Source organism: Schistocerca cancellata, chromosome 3, assembly GCF_023864275.1.
Source record: "Schistocerca cancellata isolate TAMUIC-IGC-003103 chromosome 3, iqSchCanc2.1, whole genome shotgun sequence".
Lineage (NCBI taxonomy): Eukaryota > Metazoa > Arthropoda > Insecta > Orthoptera > Acrididae > Schistocerca > Schistocerca cancellata.
This window is the reverse complement of record NC_064628.1, coordinates 97,460,057-97,475,686: the sequence shown is the minus strand read 5'-3', so window position 1 is coordinate 97,475,686 and position 15,630 is coordinate 97,460,057. Positions and strand designations below refer to the sequence as shown.

Below are 15,630 nucleotides of genomic sequence, written 5' to 3'. Positions count from 1 at the left end.
CCGGATTGCAATGCAGCGACATCGTCCTCCCAAGATGCAGGGGACGCATCCAGCCATACTGTACTGCAATGACATCACACCATGCTTCCAGAAGCTGACCAGTGGTGTGTGAGATCTCATACGACTGCACAATGGACAAAACCTCTAAGGAGGAAGGGTTTTCAAATTGGAGGGCCAGGCTTCCTTATCTGGGACAGAGCAGTTGATAACATTGTGAACATGATGTCCACTTACAGCTCTTTCAAACTGGCCATAACAAAAGGGCACTTGTGACTAAAGCCATCACGGATCATGGCTCACGCTTGATAACACTGATAGGGCTGCTTCTTGCATTGGCCCTCCACACTGTGGAGGTTATGGAAATGTTGCTGTAAGTGGTGTTTGTACACTTCCCAATCTGTGGATGTGCATGCACTGTTTTTTCTTGGATTTCTCCCACCTTGCAGCAGCTGACCCTGTTATAGGAACCTTCCTCATTTTCATTTCACAATTTATGCTCGTTGTTGTCTTCCTATTATCACTTCTGCACTAACGTCATGTTCGCTAGGGTTGAATTCTGCCAATGCAAGAAGCAGCCCTATCAGTGTTATCAAGCCTGAGCCATGATCCTTGATGGCTTTAGTCACAAGTGCCCTTTTGTTATGGCCAGTTTGAAAGAGCTGTATGTGGACATCATGTTCACTATGTTATCAACTGCTCTGTCCCAGATAAGGAAGTCTGGCCCTCCAATTAGAAAGCCCTTCCTCCTTAGAGGTTTTGTCCATTGTGCAGTCGTATGAGATCTCACACACCACTGGTCAGCTTCTGGAAGCATGGTGTGATGTCGTTGCAGTACAGGATGGCTGGATGTGTCTCCTGCCCCATTGTTGAGTTGCCAGTTGTAAGTGTCGAAAAAAAGGCCACATTGTAGTAGTCTGCCACTTAACTGCACAGAACGCAGCATGGGAGAAAATGGATATGGATATCCAGGAAGTGACATTGTCAGGGCCAGTTCCTGATCAGGATTCCAACAAGCCTTTTATTGAGGTTTTGGTTCTCTTGCAATAGCTGCACCAGCAGGTAGACACCAGCATGGCAGTTTCCCTTCTTAATGCCTAAACATATTCAGATCTTGGCTCTGTGCCACTGTCACATGTAAACAGGAGCCTATGGGGACACCGAGCGAGGTGGCGCAGTGGTTAGCACACTGGACTCGCATTCGGGAGGACGACGGTTCAATCCCGTCTCCGGCCATCCTGATTTAGGTTTTCTGTGATATCCCTAAATCGTTTCAGGCAAATGCCAGGATGGTTCCTTCGAAAGGGCATGGCCAATTTCCTTCCCAAACCTTCCCTAACCCGAGCTTGCGCTCCGTCTCTAATGACCTCGTTGTCGACGGGACGTTAGACACTAACCACCACCCACCTATGGGGACATGGTAAATGGCAAATCCGCTTGCTTGGTCAATTTATGGCTGACATTACCTATAGATCAATGACTCAGCCTATTGCCTTTATTGCCATCCACAATGCTAGTTCAGTAAAACTTTTCAGGTTTGATGCCTTTCAGGCCTTTAGTTTTTCCGCTATGGACTCCATACAATTGGTATTCTGGTGAAGTCCCCTACCTATCATTGGAATAACTGTTTTCAGAATTTCAGGGCATCTTTGTGGAAGGCTTAGGGAGCACCACAGACTTGCAAGCCTACATAACCCTGAAGCAGTCGGCTTGTCTTGGATTTTTTTCGTGCTAGGCAGATGCCTAGAGCCCCCTGCTCCCAAGTCGATGCAAATCCCCTTGCTTGGTCAGTTCATGGCTGGCATTACCTACAGATCAATGACTTGGCCTTTTACCTTTATTACCATACACAATGCTAGTTCACCAAAACTTTTCAGGTTTTGATGCCTTTCAGGCTTTTGGCTTTTTAGCCATGGACTCCATACAATTTGGTGAAGTCTCCTCTCTGTCATTGGAATATCTGTGCCCAGAATTTCAGGATATCTTTGTGGAAGGCTTAGGGAGCACCACAGACTTTCAAGCCTACATAACCCTGAAGCAGACGGCTTGTCGTACATTTTTTCATGCTAAGCAGATTTCTATAGCCCTCTGCTCCAAAATCAAGGCAGAGCTGGGCTGACTCACATCCCTTGCATTGTGGTTCCCATTTCCTCTAATGAATGGGCCACACCTCTTGTCATTGTGAGGAAACACTCTGTTCTATAATGACTTTGTGGCAATTTTGAGGTCACCATAAATTCACAGTCTGTGTTGACAAATACCCATTGCCACATTCAGATGAGTTGTTCAAACACCTAGCACAGGGTCAATTCTTATCCAGACTTGAACTTTCTGAAGCGTATCCCATGTTACCCTGGGAATGAGGAGTCCAAGCATATCACAGTTCTTAATACGCCTTTCAACAAGTGCCCCCCGCAATTTTTCAACACTGTCTGGAACAGGTCACATCCACTATTCCACCCTTTTTCAACTACCTGGGTGACACTGTCTTTACTGGACAAACTAAGAGTGACCACCTGCACAGTATCCTGACCATTGGTCTGCGTTGCAATCTACAGAAGTTTGTTCACTAAGAGCAACCACGTGCACAATCTCCCGACCATTGGTCTGTGTTGCAATCTACAGAAGTCCAGATTTTCCCAACCATCTCTAGAGTATCTGGTCTACACCATATCACAGGAGGATGTCCAACCCCAGGAAAGTATTCTCAGAGCCATTACAGACCTGCCGTGCCCTGGTCATCGCAAGAACTGTAGGCTTTCCAGGGTAAAATTGCCTATTATCACTTGTTTATTCCCAGGGTGTTTAGCATTGCACACTGTTTCTACCACATTCTCCACAAGGAAGCTTCGTTTCTTGGATCTCCAGTGTGTGTCGAGGCCTTCAGCACATTGAAGGACTGCCCTCAAATTGACATCATGTCTAGTTACTTCTGATCCTAGCAAACCATTGGTTTTGGCTATGGAAGCCTCGCAGTATGGCATGGAGAAGTCCTTGCCCATCAGAATGCAGACAGCTTGGAGCAGCCACTGGCATTTACATCCAAAATTTTCAGCCTAGCATAAGTCGAAAAGGAGGCTCTGGCCATTGTGTATTGGTCACCAAACTTCATGTTTCCTTACATGGTACAAAATTCTACCTCATTGGCACAACAAGCCAGTAGTTTTGTTATTTAGTCTGTCCCCCTTGGTTGCCAACAAATCGACCATCAGGTTGCAGCAGTAGACCTTGTTCCTCTCCAGATATCACTATGATATTGCCTCCCACCAAGTGGTGGATGGAGTTCCGATCACTAGTACCCAGGTCGGCAAGGCCACAGCATGTGACCCCATTCTTCAGCAGGTCATCCGCTTTGTCCAGCATGGATGGTCATCTCATCCTCTGGGGCACACTTCCAATCCACTTCATAACTACATTGTCTTGCACCACTGTCTCTCAGTCTTAGACAGGGTCCTCCTCCTCTCCACAGATGACACAGACCCTAGGGTGGTTATTCCCAGGAGTTTGCTGTGGGAGGTCTAACAACTGTTACATGGGGGTCGCTGTGGTATTTCCTGCACCAAAGCTTGGCTTGGCATTGACCAGGAGCTGGAGCATTTGGTTGTTGCAGGTCCTCAGTCTGCTAGTCAGCATGCAGTGCCCAAGGCTTCATTCTCCCTCTGGCCTCCAGCAAGCCAGCACTGTGTATTTTTTGCGGGTCCATTTGTGGATATATTTTAGCTGATTGTCATTGATCCATTTCCCATACGTGGTCTGGTGCTCCTCGACCACTATCAAAGTCACTATTCATGCTTTCTCAAAAAAAATTTTTTTGTGGAGTGTCTCCCAGCTACTCTCATTTCTGACAATGGACCTCAGTCCCTGTCCCAGTCATTTTGTGATTTCTGTGTGTGGTCAAGCATTCGCCATGTTCACACCCCTCCTTTTCACTGCAAATCTAACAGTGAGATTGAATGTATGGTTTACACCTTTAAAACCCACATGAAAAAAATAGCTGCAGGGCTTTCCCACCAAGAAGGCAATACAGGATTTTTGATGGCCTTCCAGACAGCTCCTATAGGTTCCTGTAGCCCTGCTGAGCTTTTCTATGGGTGTCAACTGTAGATGCAGCTGCACCTCCTCCATCCAGGATATCAGGACATACGCATATTCATGCAGACACAACTCACACGTACGCGTAGTGTATGTGATTGGGCTTGCGTGATTGTGTGTGTGTTGTCTACACTCGCGCACACACACACACATATCCATCCGTATATATACGGATGGATATGTGTGTGTGTGCGAGTGTATACCTGTCCTTTTTTCCCCCTAAGGTAAGTCTTTCCGCTCCCGGGATTGGAATGACTCCTTACCCTCTCCCTTAAAACCCAAATCCTTTCGTCTTTCCCTCTCCTTCCCTCTTTCCTGATGAGGCAACCGTTGGTTGCGAAAGCTTGAATTTTTTGTGTATGTTTGTGTTTGTTTGTGTGTCTATCGACCTGCCAGCGCTTTTGTTTGGTAAGTCTCATCATCTTTCTTTTTAGATATATTTTTCCCATGTGGAATGTTTCCCTCTATTGGTCGTATGTTAGAATTCCTATTGGTAGAAGGCTTCAATTCTTTCATAGTCCAACATGTTGGTTTGGGTTCTTCAGAATCCAGGGGCCCAATTGCATTGTTTGGTGCAAAGATGGATTCACCTTTTGGCTTACCACCTAGAGTAGTGTCTTCTGTATTTGTTTTGGTCATGCACAGCTTCTGAGAAATGCATTGCTGCATTCCAGAACTTAAGACTGAGACTGTGATACCCAGTATGCAGTAGAACATGGAACTCAAATGCTGACCTGCATCCACCTCATGCTGCATCTGGATTTTAGTTCCTTTTTGTTGGACAGGCTTTGCCATCTACTCCACCACTGTGATTATCCCATTTGCCCACTACTGAAGCTGTCAGTCTTGTTCATTTGTAACATTCAAGAGGGGCTCTCACAGACGCTGTCATCTGGAACTATATTGAACTTTTTTACTGGGTGTTACTCCTCTTCTCTCCTCCTTTGTCAGCTGGGCTTCAAACCAGTTACAAGAGACTTCTTCTTTTGCTTGAGTTCATTTCCCCAAAATTTTCTACTTCTTTCATTCGCATTCCCCTGTAACGTACATAGTCTTGTGTATGATTCTGTTCAAAGTCTCTTCTTCTCTTATTTATGCCTTGTTGACTGTCCTTTCAGCAACTTCGTATCTTCTGTTTTTGGTATTTTGTTGTCAATATTCAAGATTTCCAGTGTTATATTCATTCTTGAACTACAGTTGTAGTTTATTTTCCTGTTTTCAACTGTAAAATATCCCTTTTTTCTCTATTTTTGAGATAAAACAAACTAAGGTTCCAAAAACTAAATAATTTTTCAGCTTCTATAACTCTGTATTGGTCTGTTGATTAATGGCAGTGTGATAAAAAGCAGTTAATTCAACTTAATAGTGTTGTCTCAAATCATTCATTGCTAGAGTTAAAGTAACAATGTTTGTGAACTAACTCATTAATGCCACCTGTATTATTATTATCATCATCATCATCATCATCATCATTATTATTATTATCACTACTATTATAACAATTATTTTTCTCTTGTTTTTCAGAAATACATAACAGAGTTGGAACAGCTGCTCCAGGTGCTGCATGCTACCACTGCCCTAAAAAGTCTGAAGTTGACTGCAAGAGAAAAGCCATTGAACATGCATGAACAAATGTCTGCACATCTCATGGACACCTGGCTAAGAATATATGTATCAACAGCTTCTGATTCTATTGCAGATCTTATTAGTGAAGCACTCGCAGATCCTTTGCCAGTTACTAATGAAGTTCTAGAAGAGAAATGTGCAATATGCAGTCAAGATATCCTTTAAAATTTTTAAGTTTTTTCCTTTAAAGACTCTCAGAGTAATAGCTCATTTGCTATGTGGTTGTTGGTTTTCCAGTAAAACTGACAGGATTTTACAGATGAAAAAAGAAAAATGCATATTTCAAAATACATATTTCATAATTTTATATAGCTTACAAGCCTGATGTTCTCCAAAAATGTTACCAAAAATTTTGAATGCATATTTCAGCTACCATAAAAGATTAGTCTTATAATTGGGCTCCATTAGAGATGACTGACCTATGGAAAGCAAAAATTTACTTTTTTCCCTTACAAAAGCAACAAGGCAAGACTACCATGATGAAGGAAGATCATTGTGAGCAATGTAAACAGTATGTAAACGTGATATATGCTTGTAGGCATCTAAACTGGTCCTTGGTTTTGTAATGCTGTTTCTCTGCTGACTATCTGATGAATGTGAACAGCTGAATTAAATTTTGATTTTACCACTTAAGAAATTTCTTGTTTTCATAAACGAGTCCATCATGCGTGGCACTGTTCAAATTCTGCAATATACATGAATAATAGAGGAACATGACAAGTTCATTTCATCAATAAGGTGATCATGATGCAGTAGATATCTACACCCATACTGTGCACTGCATGACACAGGGTGCTTTGCATTGCACCACATATTGGGGTTTCTACCTATCCCATTCATAAATGGAACATGGGAAGAAAAAATGCCTCTGTACTTGCTGTAATTAGTCTAATCTTGTCTTCATGGTAACATGAGAGTAATACGTATAGGGTTGTAGTATATAGATCTCATATCTTCTAATAAACTGGAGTTTAGCAATAAATATTAATGCACATCCATAAATAGACCTACTCTTTCTTCTTTGCATCTTTTTGTGCATTTTCACTTTTTCTTTTTCCTTCTTTTTCCCATCCTCACCAAGTCAATTGATTAACTTTGTTTCAACTGCAACATTTAATGCACATATATTACTTAACTCCAAAACACAGTCCCCAGTGACAGCTGATTATCAGATATCTAAGTGTTCAAATGGGCATAAACTGACTCGCTGCAGCCAAAGCCTGAGACAATGTATGCTGCCACCATACTTCTTGTGCCCAACGCCAGGCTGTTGTGCAGTTGCACACAAAGATTGTGGTAAGTATGTTTTCATGACAGTTATTATATACTTTATTTCAGTTTAGGCATACTGCTGTGTTACTTTAGGAGATAACATTCATGCTAATGACACCACTTTTGCCCTAGTAGCTTTTGTACTTATACTAGATTGTGTGTAAAGTGAAAGTGGGGAGTTTGAATATGATCTTGTTGTTCAGTTTATTGCATAATTTTTTCTCAATACATATGTACAAAGGTAATGAGTTCTTCTGGAAGTACCTCAATTTAATTTATTTGTCATAATCATTAAATTTAGACATCCTCTCTGTTGCTGCCTTGTAATATCTGTTAATTGTTGTCAAGCCAAACCATTTAACCCCCCGCACACACAGAGCTTTATGCCGTTGGCTGAATATGTACTGTTGGGGAAAAAAAAATTATGTCTCCAAGAAAGAGTTGAATGATATAAATGAAAATTTGAAAATTGGTAGGAGTGTTTCTACATCTGGAAGACAATATCTATTTGAATTTTATGCCAGTCACATAAGAGTGGGCTTGTAGTGCCACTATGGGGATGCAAATCAAGTTTGCTTTAAATACATGTTGTAACAGTTGTGAGCATTAGTTACCTTTGAGATTGGACAGAGTGAGCTGATGTTAGTCAAGAATGCCTTTAAGGCAGCAAAAATGCCATTCTCAGCATCTCACTTAGTTTGAAAGAGGTCATGAATAGAGCTACGAGATGCTGCCTGTTCCTTCTACAATACTTCAAAAAGCTTGGTAGGAATGTAGCCACTGTACATGATTGCTAGCAGCAGTGGTCGCAGGAATGTACAGTTGCAAGAAGAGTGGGCTCCATATGTCCATGTTGCACTATCGAGAGGGAAAACCACTGAGTCTGGCGTATGGCTCTGGGCATCGTGCCACATCTGCAGCAGCAATTTGAACAGCAGGTGACACCACAGTGATGCAGCAAACTGTTTCATATCAGTTACTTCAATCGAGGATAATCTGGAGCCAGTTGCCCTGTTGTGAGCATTCCGCTGACTCCAAACCACCACCACTTGCGACTTAGTGGTGTCAAGCAAGGAGTCATTGGAGGACGGAGTGGAAGTCTTTTATGTTTTCTGGTGAAAGATGGTTCTGACTCGGTGACAGTGATGGTTACAACCAGGCCAGTTGAGGGCCTGCAACCAACCTGTCTGCATGCTAGACACACTGGACCTACACCTGGAGTTATAATCTGGGGTGCAGTTTCATATGACAGCAGGAGCACTCTCGTGATTATTCAGTGCTCCCTGGCTGCAAATTTGTATGTCAATCTAGTGATTTGACCTGTTGTGCTGCATTCATGAACAGCATTCCAGTGTGTTTACCAATCTCTGTTGTAACCCAACGTGCTGTACAGAGTGTCGACATGTTGCCTTGGCCTGCTTGATCACCAGATCTGTCTCCAATTAAAGACATATGGGACATTGTCAGACAACAACTCCAGTGTCCCCTTTAACCCACATTAAGCTTTCCTGCATTGGCCGACCAAGTCCAATAGGCATGGAACTCCATTCCACAAACTGGCATCCAGCACCTGTGCTGCACAATGCATGCATGTTTCATGTTTCCATTCAACATTTGGCGGTTACACCAATTATTAATGTAACAGTATTTCACATTTGCCATCACTTATCTTGCACTTGCATTAACCTGTGATCTTGCAATGTCAACCACTTAAATATGTTATCTAGACAAATGTATACCCAAAATTTCATTACTCTACATTAATTATTTTTTGGTGTTGCAGTTTTTTATCCATCAGAGTACAATGCCGCGGCTGCAGTTTGACAGGTACACTGGGATGAATCGTCGTGTTAGGTGGGGTGGGTGAGGGGAGAAAAGGGGGAGGTTGCATGAGGGACCATTGGTGTAGGACAGCTGATGGCTCAGAGGGAGGCAGCAGGTTTCGTGGGACAGGGATGTGGCACATGGGAACCGGAGCTGGCATGATCGTGGAGCACACACAGTGACAATGAAATGGGGAAGTGGATTTGGCAGGAGTGACAGAACAGTGGAAGGGGAGACCGTTGGGAAGAAGGTGTGGGTGAAGGGGTTAGTGGAAGCTGAGGGGAGGAAGGCTGTGTGAATAAAGGAGTGTTACAAGGATAACTCTTTATCTATGTAGTTCAGAAGAGCAGGTGCTTGGAGTAAGGATCAAGATGACATGGGCTGTGAAGCAGCCTTTGAAATCAAGCATGTTGTGCTCCGCACGACCGCTACAGTCGCAGGTTCGAATCCTGCCTCCGGCGTGGATGTGTGTGATGTCCATAGGTTAGTTAAGTTTAAGTAGTTCTAAGTCTAGGGGACTGATGACCTCAGATGTTAAGTCCCACAGTGCTCAGAGCCATTTGAACCATGTTGTGCTCAGCAGCATGTTCTGCCACTGGGTGGTCAACACTGCTATTGGTCACTTCAGCAGTGGTCATTTATTTTGGTGGCCAGCTGGTTCACAGCGATGCCCACAAAAATGGGCTGTCCTGAAATTGCAGCAGAGGTGGTGTATGACATGGTTGCTTTCACAGATGGCTCTGCCTCTGGTGCGATAGGATAAGCCTATGACAGAATTTGAGGAAGGTGGATGAACTGGGCAGGTCTTGCACTTGGGTTGTCCATAGGGATATAACACCTATGGCAACAGGTTGGGAGTGAGACTGGCACAGGGATGCACTAAGATCTTATGTTAGATGGTTCTAAACTTTGGTATAGCTGTGTTATTTAGTAGGTTTTATCATGTGCTGTAACCAAAATTTTCTATCATTTAAATTACAGGAACTTAATCTACTATGAACGGGTATATTTTAGTTACAAATTTGGTTTTCATTAAATTACTCAAAAACTATAAGAGGTAGCTTAATGTGGCCTATTACTTATTATTTTTAGAGTGAACTGAACCATAAAGCAAATTTTTACGTTTTTAAGTTCAATATTTAGAGCCCTTAATTTTTCTTAAAAACGTGGATTCTGGTTGTAATTTTCATTATTTTACTGTAAAACTTGCACCACTTATTTCTGACCTCCATAGGCACAGTCTGACCAAATTCTGGCTTTATTATTTAGCACCACCAATTTTTTTTCTTAAAACTGCATTTTTACAAAAACTATTGGTTTAGTTACATTAAGACTTGATATTTAAAATGCTATTACAATAAAATATATGTTGACAAAGTTTAAAATGGAAATTTTGACTTTTAATTTTATACTTAATTGTGGTGCAATACTTGTGTGCTACTCACGGATGTGTTGAGGTGACATGGCGCTACTAGCAGTGAACTGGGGAAAGTCCCGGTACACTCGCTCACCTCTGTATCTCACACACGAAACAGTGCTTGTTTCATTCACAGCTGAGTACAATTTGCTTGAGTTCAATGGCTCCTGGGTCCCCCCCCCCACCCCGCCCCCCCCCCCTTTCTACCAGCACCAGAACTACATAGGTGGTAGCTACCCTTGCAACACATCTTTCATTTTTGCATCTTCTAGGCCTCAACTAGGCCTTTCAAACTAATAATGTAAGTGCAGACCAGATGTGGCCTCAATTCAAGGAAATAGTATCAATAGCAATTGAGAGATTTATACCAAATAAATTAACAAACAACAGAGCTCATCCCCCATGGCACACGAAACAAGTCAGAACAGTGGTGCAGAAAAAATGAAAAAAGCATGCCAAATATAAATGAGCTGATATCTAACCAGTTTACTATTACAGTCATGTAAAGGTGTACACTGGCAGTAAATGGAGTAATCTTGCTATGTTTCAGCAGTGCCCTCCATAGGTCAAAGATACCCCATTTCATATTGAATGGGGTGGACATCATGCAGTGGACATTGCGGCAAGATCTTCTCATGAAATTTCAATCACCATCTTTCTCTTTTGAATACGAAAATATTTTGTTGACAGCACTGTAAATATGGGGAAACAATCATCACAATAAAATAAGGGATATCAGATCTCACATGGAAAGATATAGGTGTTTGTATTTTCTACACACTGTTTGACTATTGGAATAACAGAGAATTATTGTGAAGTACATGTAAATATAGATGAAGTTTCATTTTTTTATGTGCGCCTGTCGACACTCAATGCTTCCAGCGTTTGGAGAGTTGTTTTCTTTTCTCCTAAATTATTTACATTCTGTCTGAACTTCCCATATCATAATTCCACGATTTAGTTACCGGTAGATATCAATCTCACGGTATAAGGAGATTAGTCTTGTGGTTGGTACTAACCTGTGGGTTTCACTCTATGTCCTAGGTGGTGCATGCAGAATTGAAGTCTCATATGCTTGCATTGTTTTGATTGTTGGTTTTGCAATTCAGTAACAGACACAGTTTACTTACAGCCCTCTTCGTATTACTATTGGTTTTGTAGTAAAAATATTATTGTCAACTAATGTCTAACCAGTTTACTATAACAGTTATGTAAAGGTGTACACTGGCAGTAAATGGAGTAATCTGGCTATGTTTCAACCAGTCTCCTCCATAGGTCAAAGATACCCTATTTCATATTGAATTTCCCTTGTTTGTACATGTTGATACATGAAAGGGTCTTGGATATCAAATTATTTCATTAAAATCATAGGTAAACTAATGAAGACACCCAATTAAGTGTAGTTTGTACTTAGAAGTAAGTATCTCTCATTATGGTAACCTGAAGACAAGGGCATTTGGTTTGCAAGTTGTCTTTTGAAACTGTCTTCTGAAGCATGCATCTGAAGTAAATAAAGTGGCAGGAACAAGCCATAAGAATATTGCATAAAATGGGTAACTGTACATCTTGCAAAGGTCTCTTTAAATCGTTGCTTTCTTATCATGTGTCCAGTACGGAATGATGTACTCTGTTGCACAAGCCCCCACCTAATATAATGTAAGAAAATAAGAACCCTTGCCAATACAAAAGAAAATGAAAAACATGCCTCATTCTCAACTCCTTCAACAAATTATCAGGATTTAATGATTGAATATTTCTATTACCTGATTGGCAAATAGCAGAGTTCCTTATAAGCCTGCATGACAAGTAGTAATGTGGTGTAAGTAGAACATTGTTGTAACAGATGCAGGCAATTATTATCTTTGAAAATTAACAATCCGATTATGTGAATATTTATCTGCCATTATCAGGCTCATAATTTAAAATGCAGCTGAATGTCACAAGACAAAAGTTATAAAGACATCTCTGGAGGATATTCTATAACTTGCATCAGTAAAATATTCTATCTCAAATTTAAGTGCAAGTTGGAAGGATTGTAGTCACTATTTGACCCTGCACCCTGTATTGAGGCATGAAATGCGAGAACCGGAAAAATGCTTTTGTATGTGTAAATTTGACCAGGCTCCAGTGAATACTGAAGCAAATTAGATCTGAGTTCAAATAAACGAAAGCATATTTTGCATTTACATGGAGAAAAAAATCTGTGGTGGGGGACAGAGGGAGGGAGGGGGTTTATGAAGAAGGATGCAGATAATTTTATTTCTTTTTGTGGTGGCATTTTGTTTGTTTTCACTTGACAGTTTTGGTTCACTTAATTTTTCCTACTTTGACTTTGTGTTTTATCTATCTTTTTCTTCTTCCTTTTCCTTATTGATTTCTCATAGAGAATACTTATTCTGAAAGTACAATAATTCATTATTTTCTTGACCCTGAATAGTATTACTGGTATTTATGGAACTTGAGAGTCTTTGTCTTTCATTGATAAAATTCTTGCATCATTGATTCTTGGTTGAGTAATGGTATATAAATTACAAAATTTTTGGTAGTTGTATGTTTTTGACATAATATATCTGCTCCTTTTTTCAGCAATTCTAGGCAAACCCATTTTGTGCATCTACTGCTCTGCTATTCTTCAACTAGATGAGCGTGTTGGTGGAGAACGGAAACCAGTTCCTGCTATCTATCAAATCAAACCAGATCCCACCAACGTACGAACAGAATCTACCAAAGTCTCTTCTGATAAAAGTGCTAACAAAAGCAGAAACTATATAGTTAGTGATGAGTTCATTGAAAAACACACTTATATAATACAAGTGAAAGATAGATCTAAGAAGAATGTCAGTGATAAAGAAAGTGCTAAGAGTTCAAAAAAGAACTAATTTACAACTCTCTCAGCAGCTGGTTCTCTAAGGACACCTTTTCTGCTGTTTGGTGTGTTGGCCAGTGTTGTGAATTATTTGTTGCTGAATACTGCAATATTTGCATGAAAGAGCCATTTATTGGGCTCTGAAAAGAGCTGTGGTTACTTTTTGAAGACTTGAAAAGGTAACAAAAATACAGCAGTGTGTCAATTGAATAAAATGTGTGAGAAATAGGATGTTATTACACTCTTTGTGAACACACAAGGATTCACATGAAAGTGGAAATTTGCTATGTTTTCCACTTTATAAGGTACAGTTTCTGATAAATGTCATGCATATTATGTTTTCATGGGTCTTTTCACGTCATCTTGTAATTTCAGAAAATATGACTGTAGCAGAAAACAGTTAAAGAATGGGAGATTATAATTTTCAAATAAAAATACATGCTGTGATATTTGTTGCATCTCTTATTCTGGTCATAATTTTCAGATAAATGAAAATTGTCATTGTATTGTCTAAATCAAATGCCACAATGAGTTGTCTCCTTTTACAATGAATACAAGAACTAAAGGTTTACAGAAAAAGAACAAAAAGTATGTGACAATAAAATAACTCATTCATATGATTTCCCCTGTGTATACTATTACGAAGCAACAGTCATAAAGTTTTAATTATCACCTCAAAACAATCTACCTGCAACTATGAAGCTAGGTGATCATGTTAATCCTCCTCTGCATATTTTCCCCTCAATGCATCACAGTTATTGCCAATTATGGATGACTTGGCAGAGATGATTGTAGCAATTTGCATTTTGACTGTCCAGGAAATATCTCTGCTGATCCATTGTGGACTCAGGACAGCAAATGGTCAAATATTTATCAAGGAAGATCACCAAACAGCTGTGCATAGTTGAGAAGCTACTTTATTTTAATATAATTATCAGTATATTGATATGTCTGAAGTATACATGACGTGCTTGTGGGGCCTGAAGATGGCATGCTGAAATGCCGAAACTGTTAGTGAAAACAAAATAAAATAAAAGAAAATAAAATAACTTCTCAAATAAGTTTGGTGATCTTCCTTGATCAAAATCTAGCAAATATTCAATCTCAAGAACCATCTCATCATCGTGTTGGAAATGGTTTCTTTATCTGTGAAAAGAGGAAGAAGTCATTGAGTGCCACTTCAGAAGAATTCAGAGGGGTGAGGCAAAATTTGATAGCCCGAAGTAGCAGCACATGGTAATGTGTTCTGAGCAAACTTAGTTGGCGTTTTGCTGTGGAGCAACAACACTGCCTCACACAGCTTCCTGTGACACGTCATCTTGACAGCTTCCTGTAACCTCACCACAAGATTTCACCAGTATGCTCCTGTGATGATTTGTCCTGCACAAGCATTACCTGTTATCACCCAACCATGGTGGTCCCAACAACACTTAGCATTATCTTGCTCTTTCAACGGCAATGAACCCACATGTCTCAACTCCTCACTTTGCTCCTTTTTCTCAGGGTGATTGTGATAACTCAACACTCATTCATGTGATTAGGCAGCTAAAGAAGTCACTGGATTGCTCTGATACAACTGCAACATTTCCATGTGCCCTTGGTTCAGCAAACATTTTGAATGGGTGTGAACAGTCGAGTAACCCAGCCATTGGTGATGTTTGTTGTGTTCAGAATGTCTAGCCAGGTTTTTGAAACCTGATCCACGACTGATATTCATTTTTTCCACTGCCACCTTGATTGCAATACACCAGTATCCCAGCACCAGGGCCTCCACCTCTCTTATGATTCCCCATTCTTCACAGAGAGATGATCTGCTTCTTTCTCATTCAAATTTATTTAATCATACTGGAAACAGCAATGTTGCTAAGTACCTCCACCAAATACGCATGGATAGTTGCAGCAATATTCCCCTTCAAATTGAGAAAACAATTCTCCTCACAATACTCTACTTCATTGATGGGTTGTGCCTTTTTTTTTTTTTTTTTTTTTTTTATTCCTGTATAGGTGTGCGACACTACTGTTTGTTTGTTTGTCTATTTGCAACATGCTCCCTTACATACTGTTTGTAATACTGCATGTATGTATTTCTCTCTCTCTCTCTCTCTCTCTCTCTCTCTATGTGTGTGTGTGTGTGTGTGTGTGTGTGTGTGTGTGCGTGCACGCACATGCTCGCATACGACTGACAGATCACTATCAACAGGCCACATGACCTCATTTCATGAGACACTGTGGAGAAGTGGTTGGTATTTAAACCAGGATGTTGGCACAAACTCTAGTGATCAGGAAATTTACACCACCACCTCTCCTCCCCTTGCCAGCCAGATACCAGCAGTGAAAATTTTGTCCACCTCCAGGATCTGAATAGGCTTACCCTGCATTGACACCGCTGCACAAGCATGTGTTAGCAACCTCAGCCACAGAAGTGGTACTACAATACTGTGGCATGTGATTTCAGGACTGCAGATATGTACTTGCAAATAAACAAAAAATTAACTAGGTAAAATAAGACAATGGAAACTCCAGGTTGGAATATCAA

At 40.7% G+C, this 15,630-nt stretch overlaps 1 protein-coding gene across 1 annotated transcript in view; it reads left to right on the top strand.

Annotated features, from left to right (window-relative positions):
• LOC126177095 (T-cell immunomodulatory protein) overlaps window positions 1-13,642 on the top strand; it is a 425,282-nt gene extending 411,640 nt beyond the window's left edge. Inside the window, exons 11-13 of the mRNA XM_049924349.1 lie at window positions 5,614-5,870; window positions 6,863-7,011; window positions 12,815-13,642. Coding sequence (XP_049780306.1) covers window positions 5,614-5,870; window positions 6,863-7,011; window positions 12,815-13,107 — 699 coding nt within the window. The 3' untranslated portion in view covers window positions 13,108-13,642. The remainder of the gene's footprint in view (window positions 1-5,613; window positions 5,871-6,862; window positions 7,012-12,814) is intronic.
• Window positions 13,643-15,630: the final 1,988 nt, after the last annotated feature.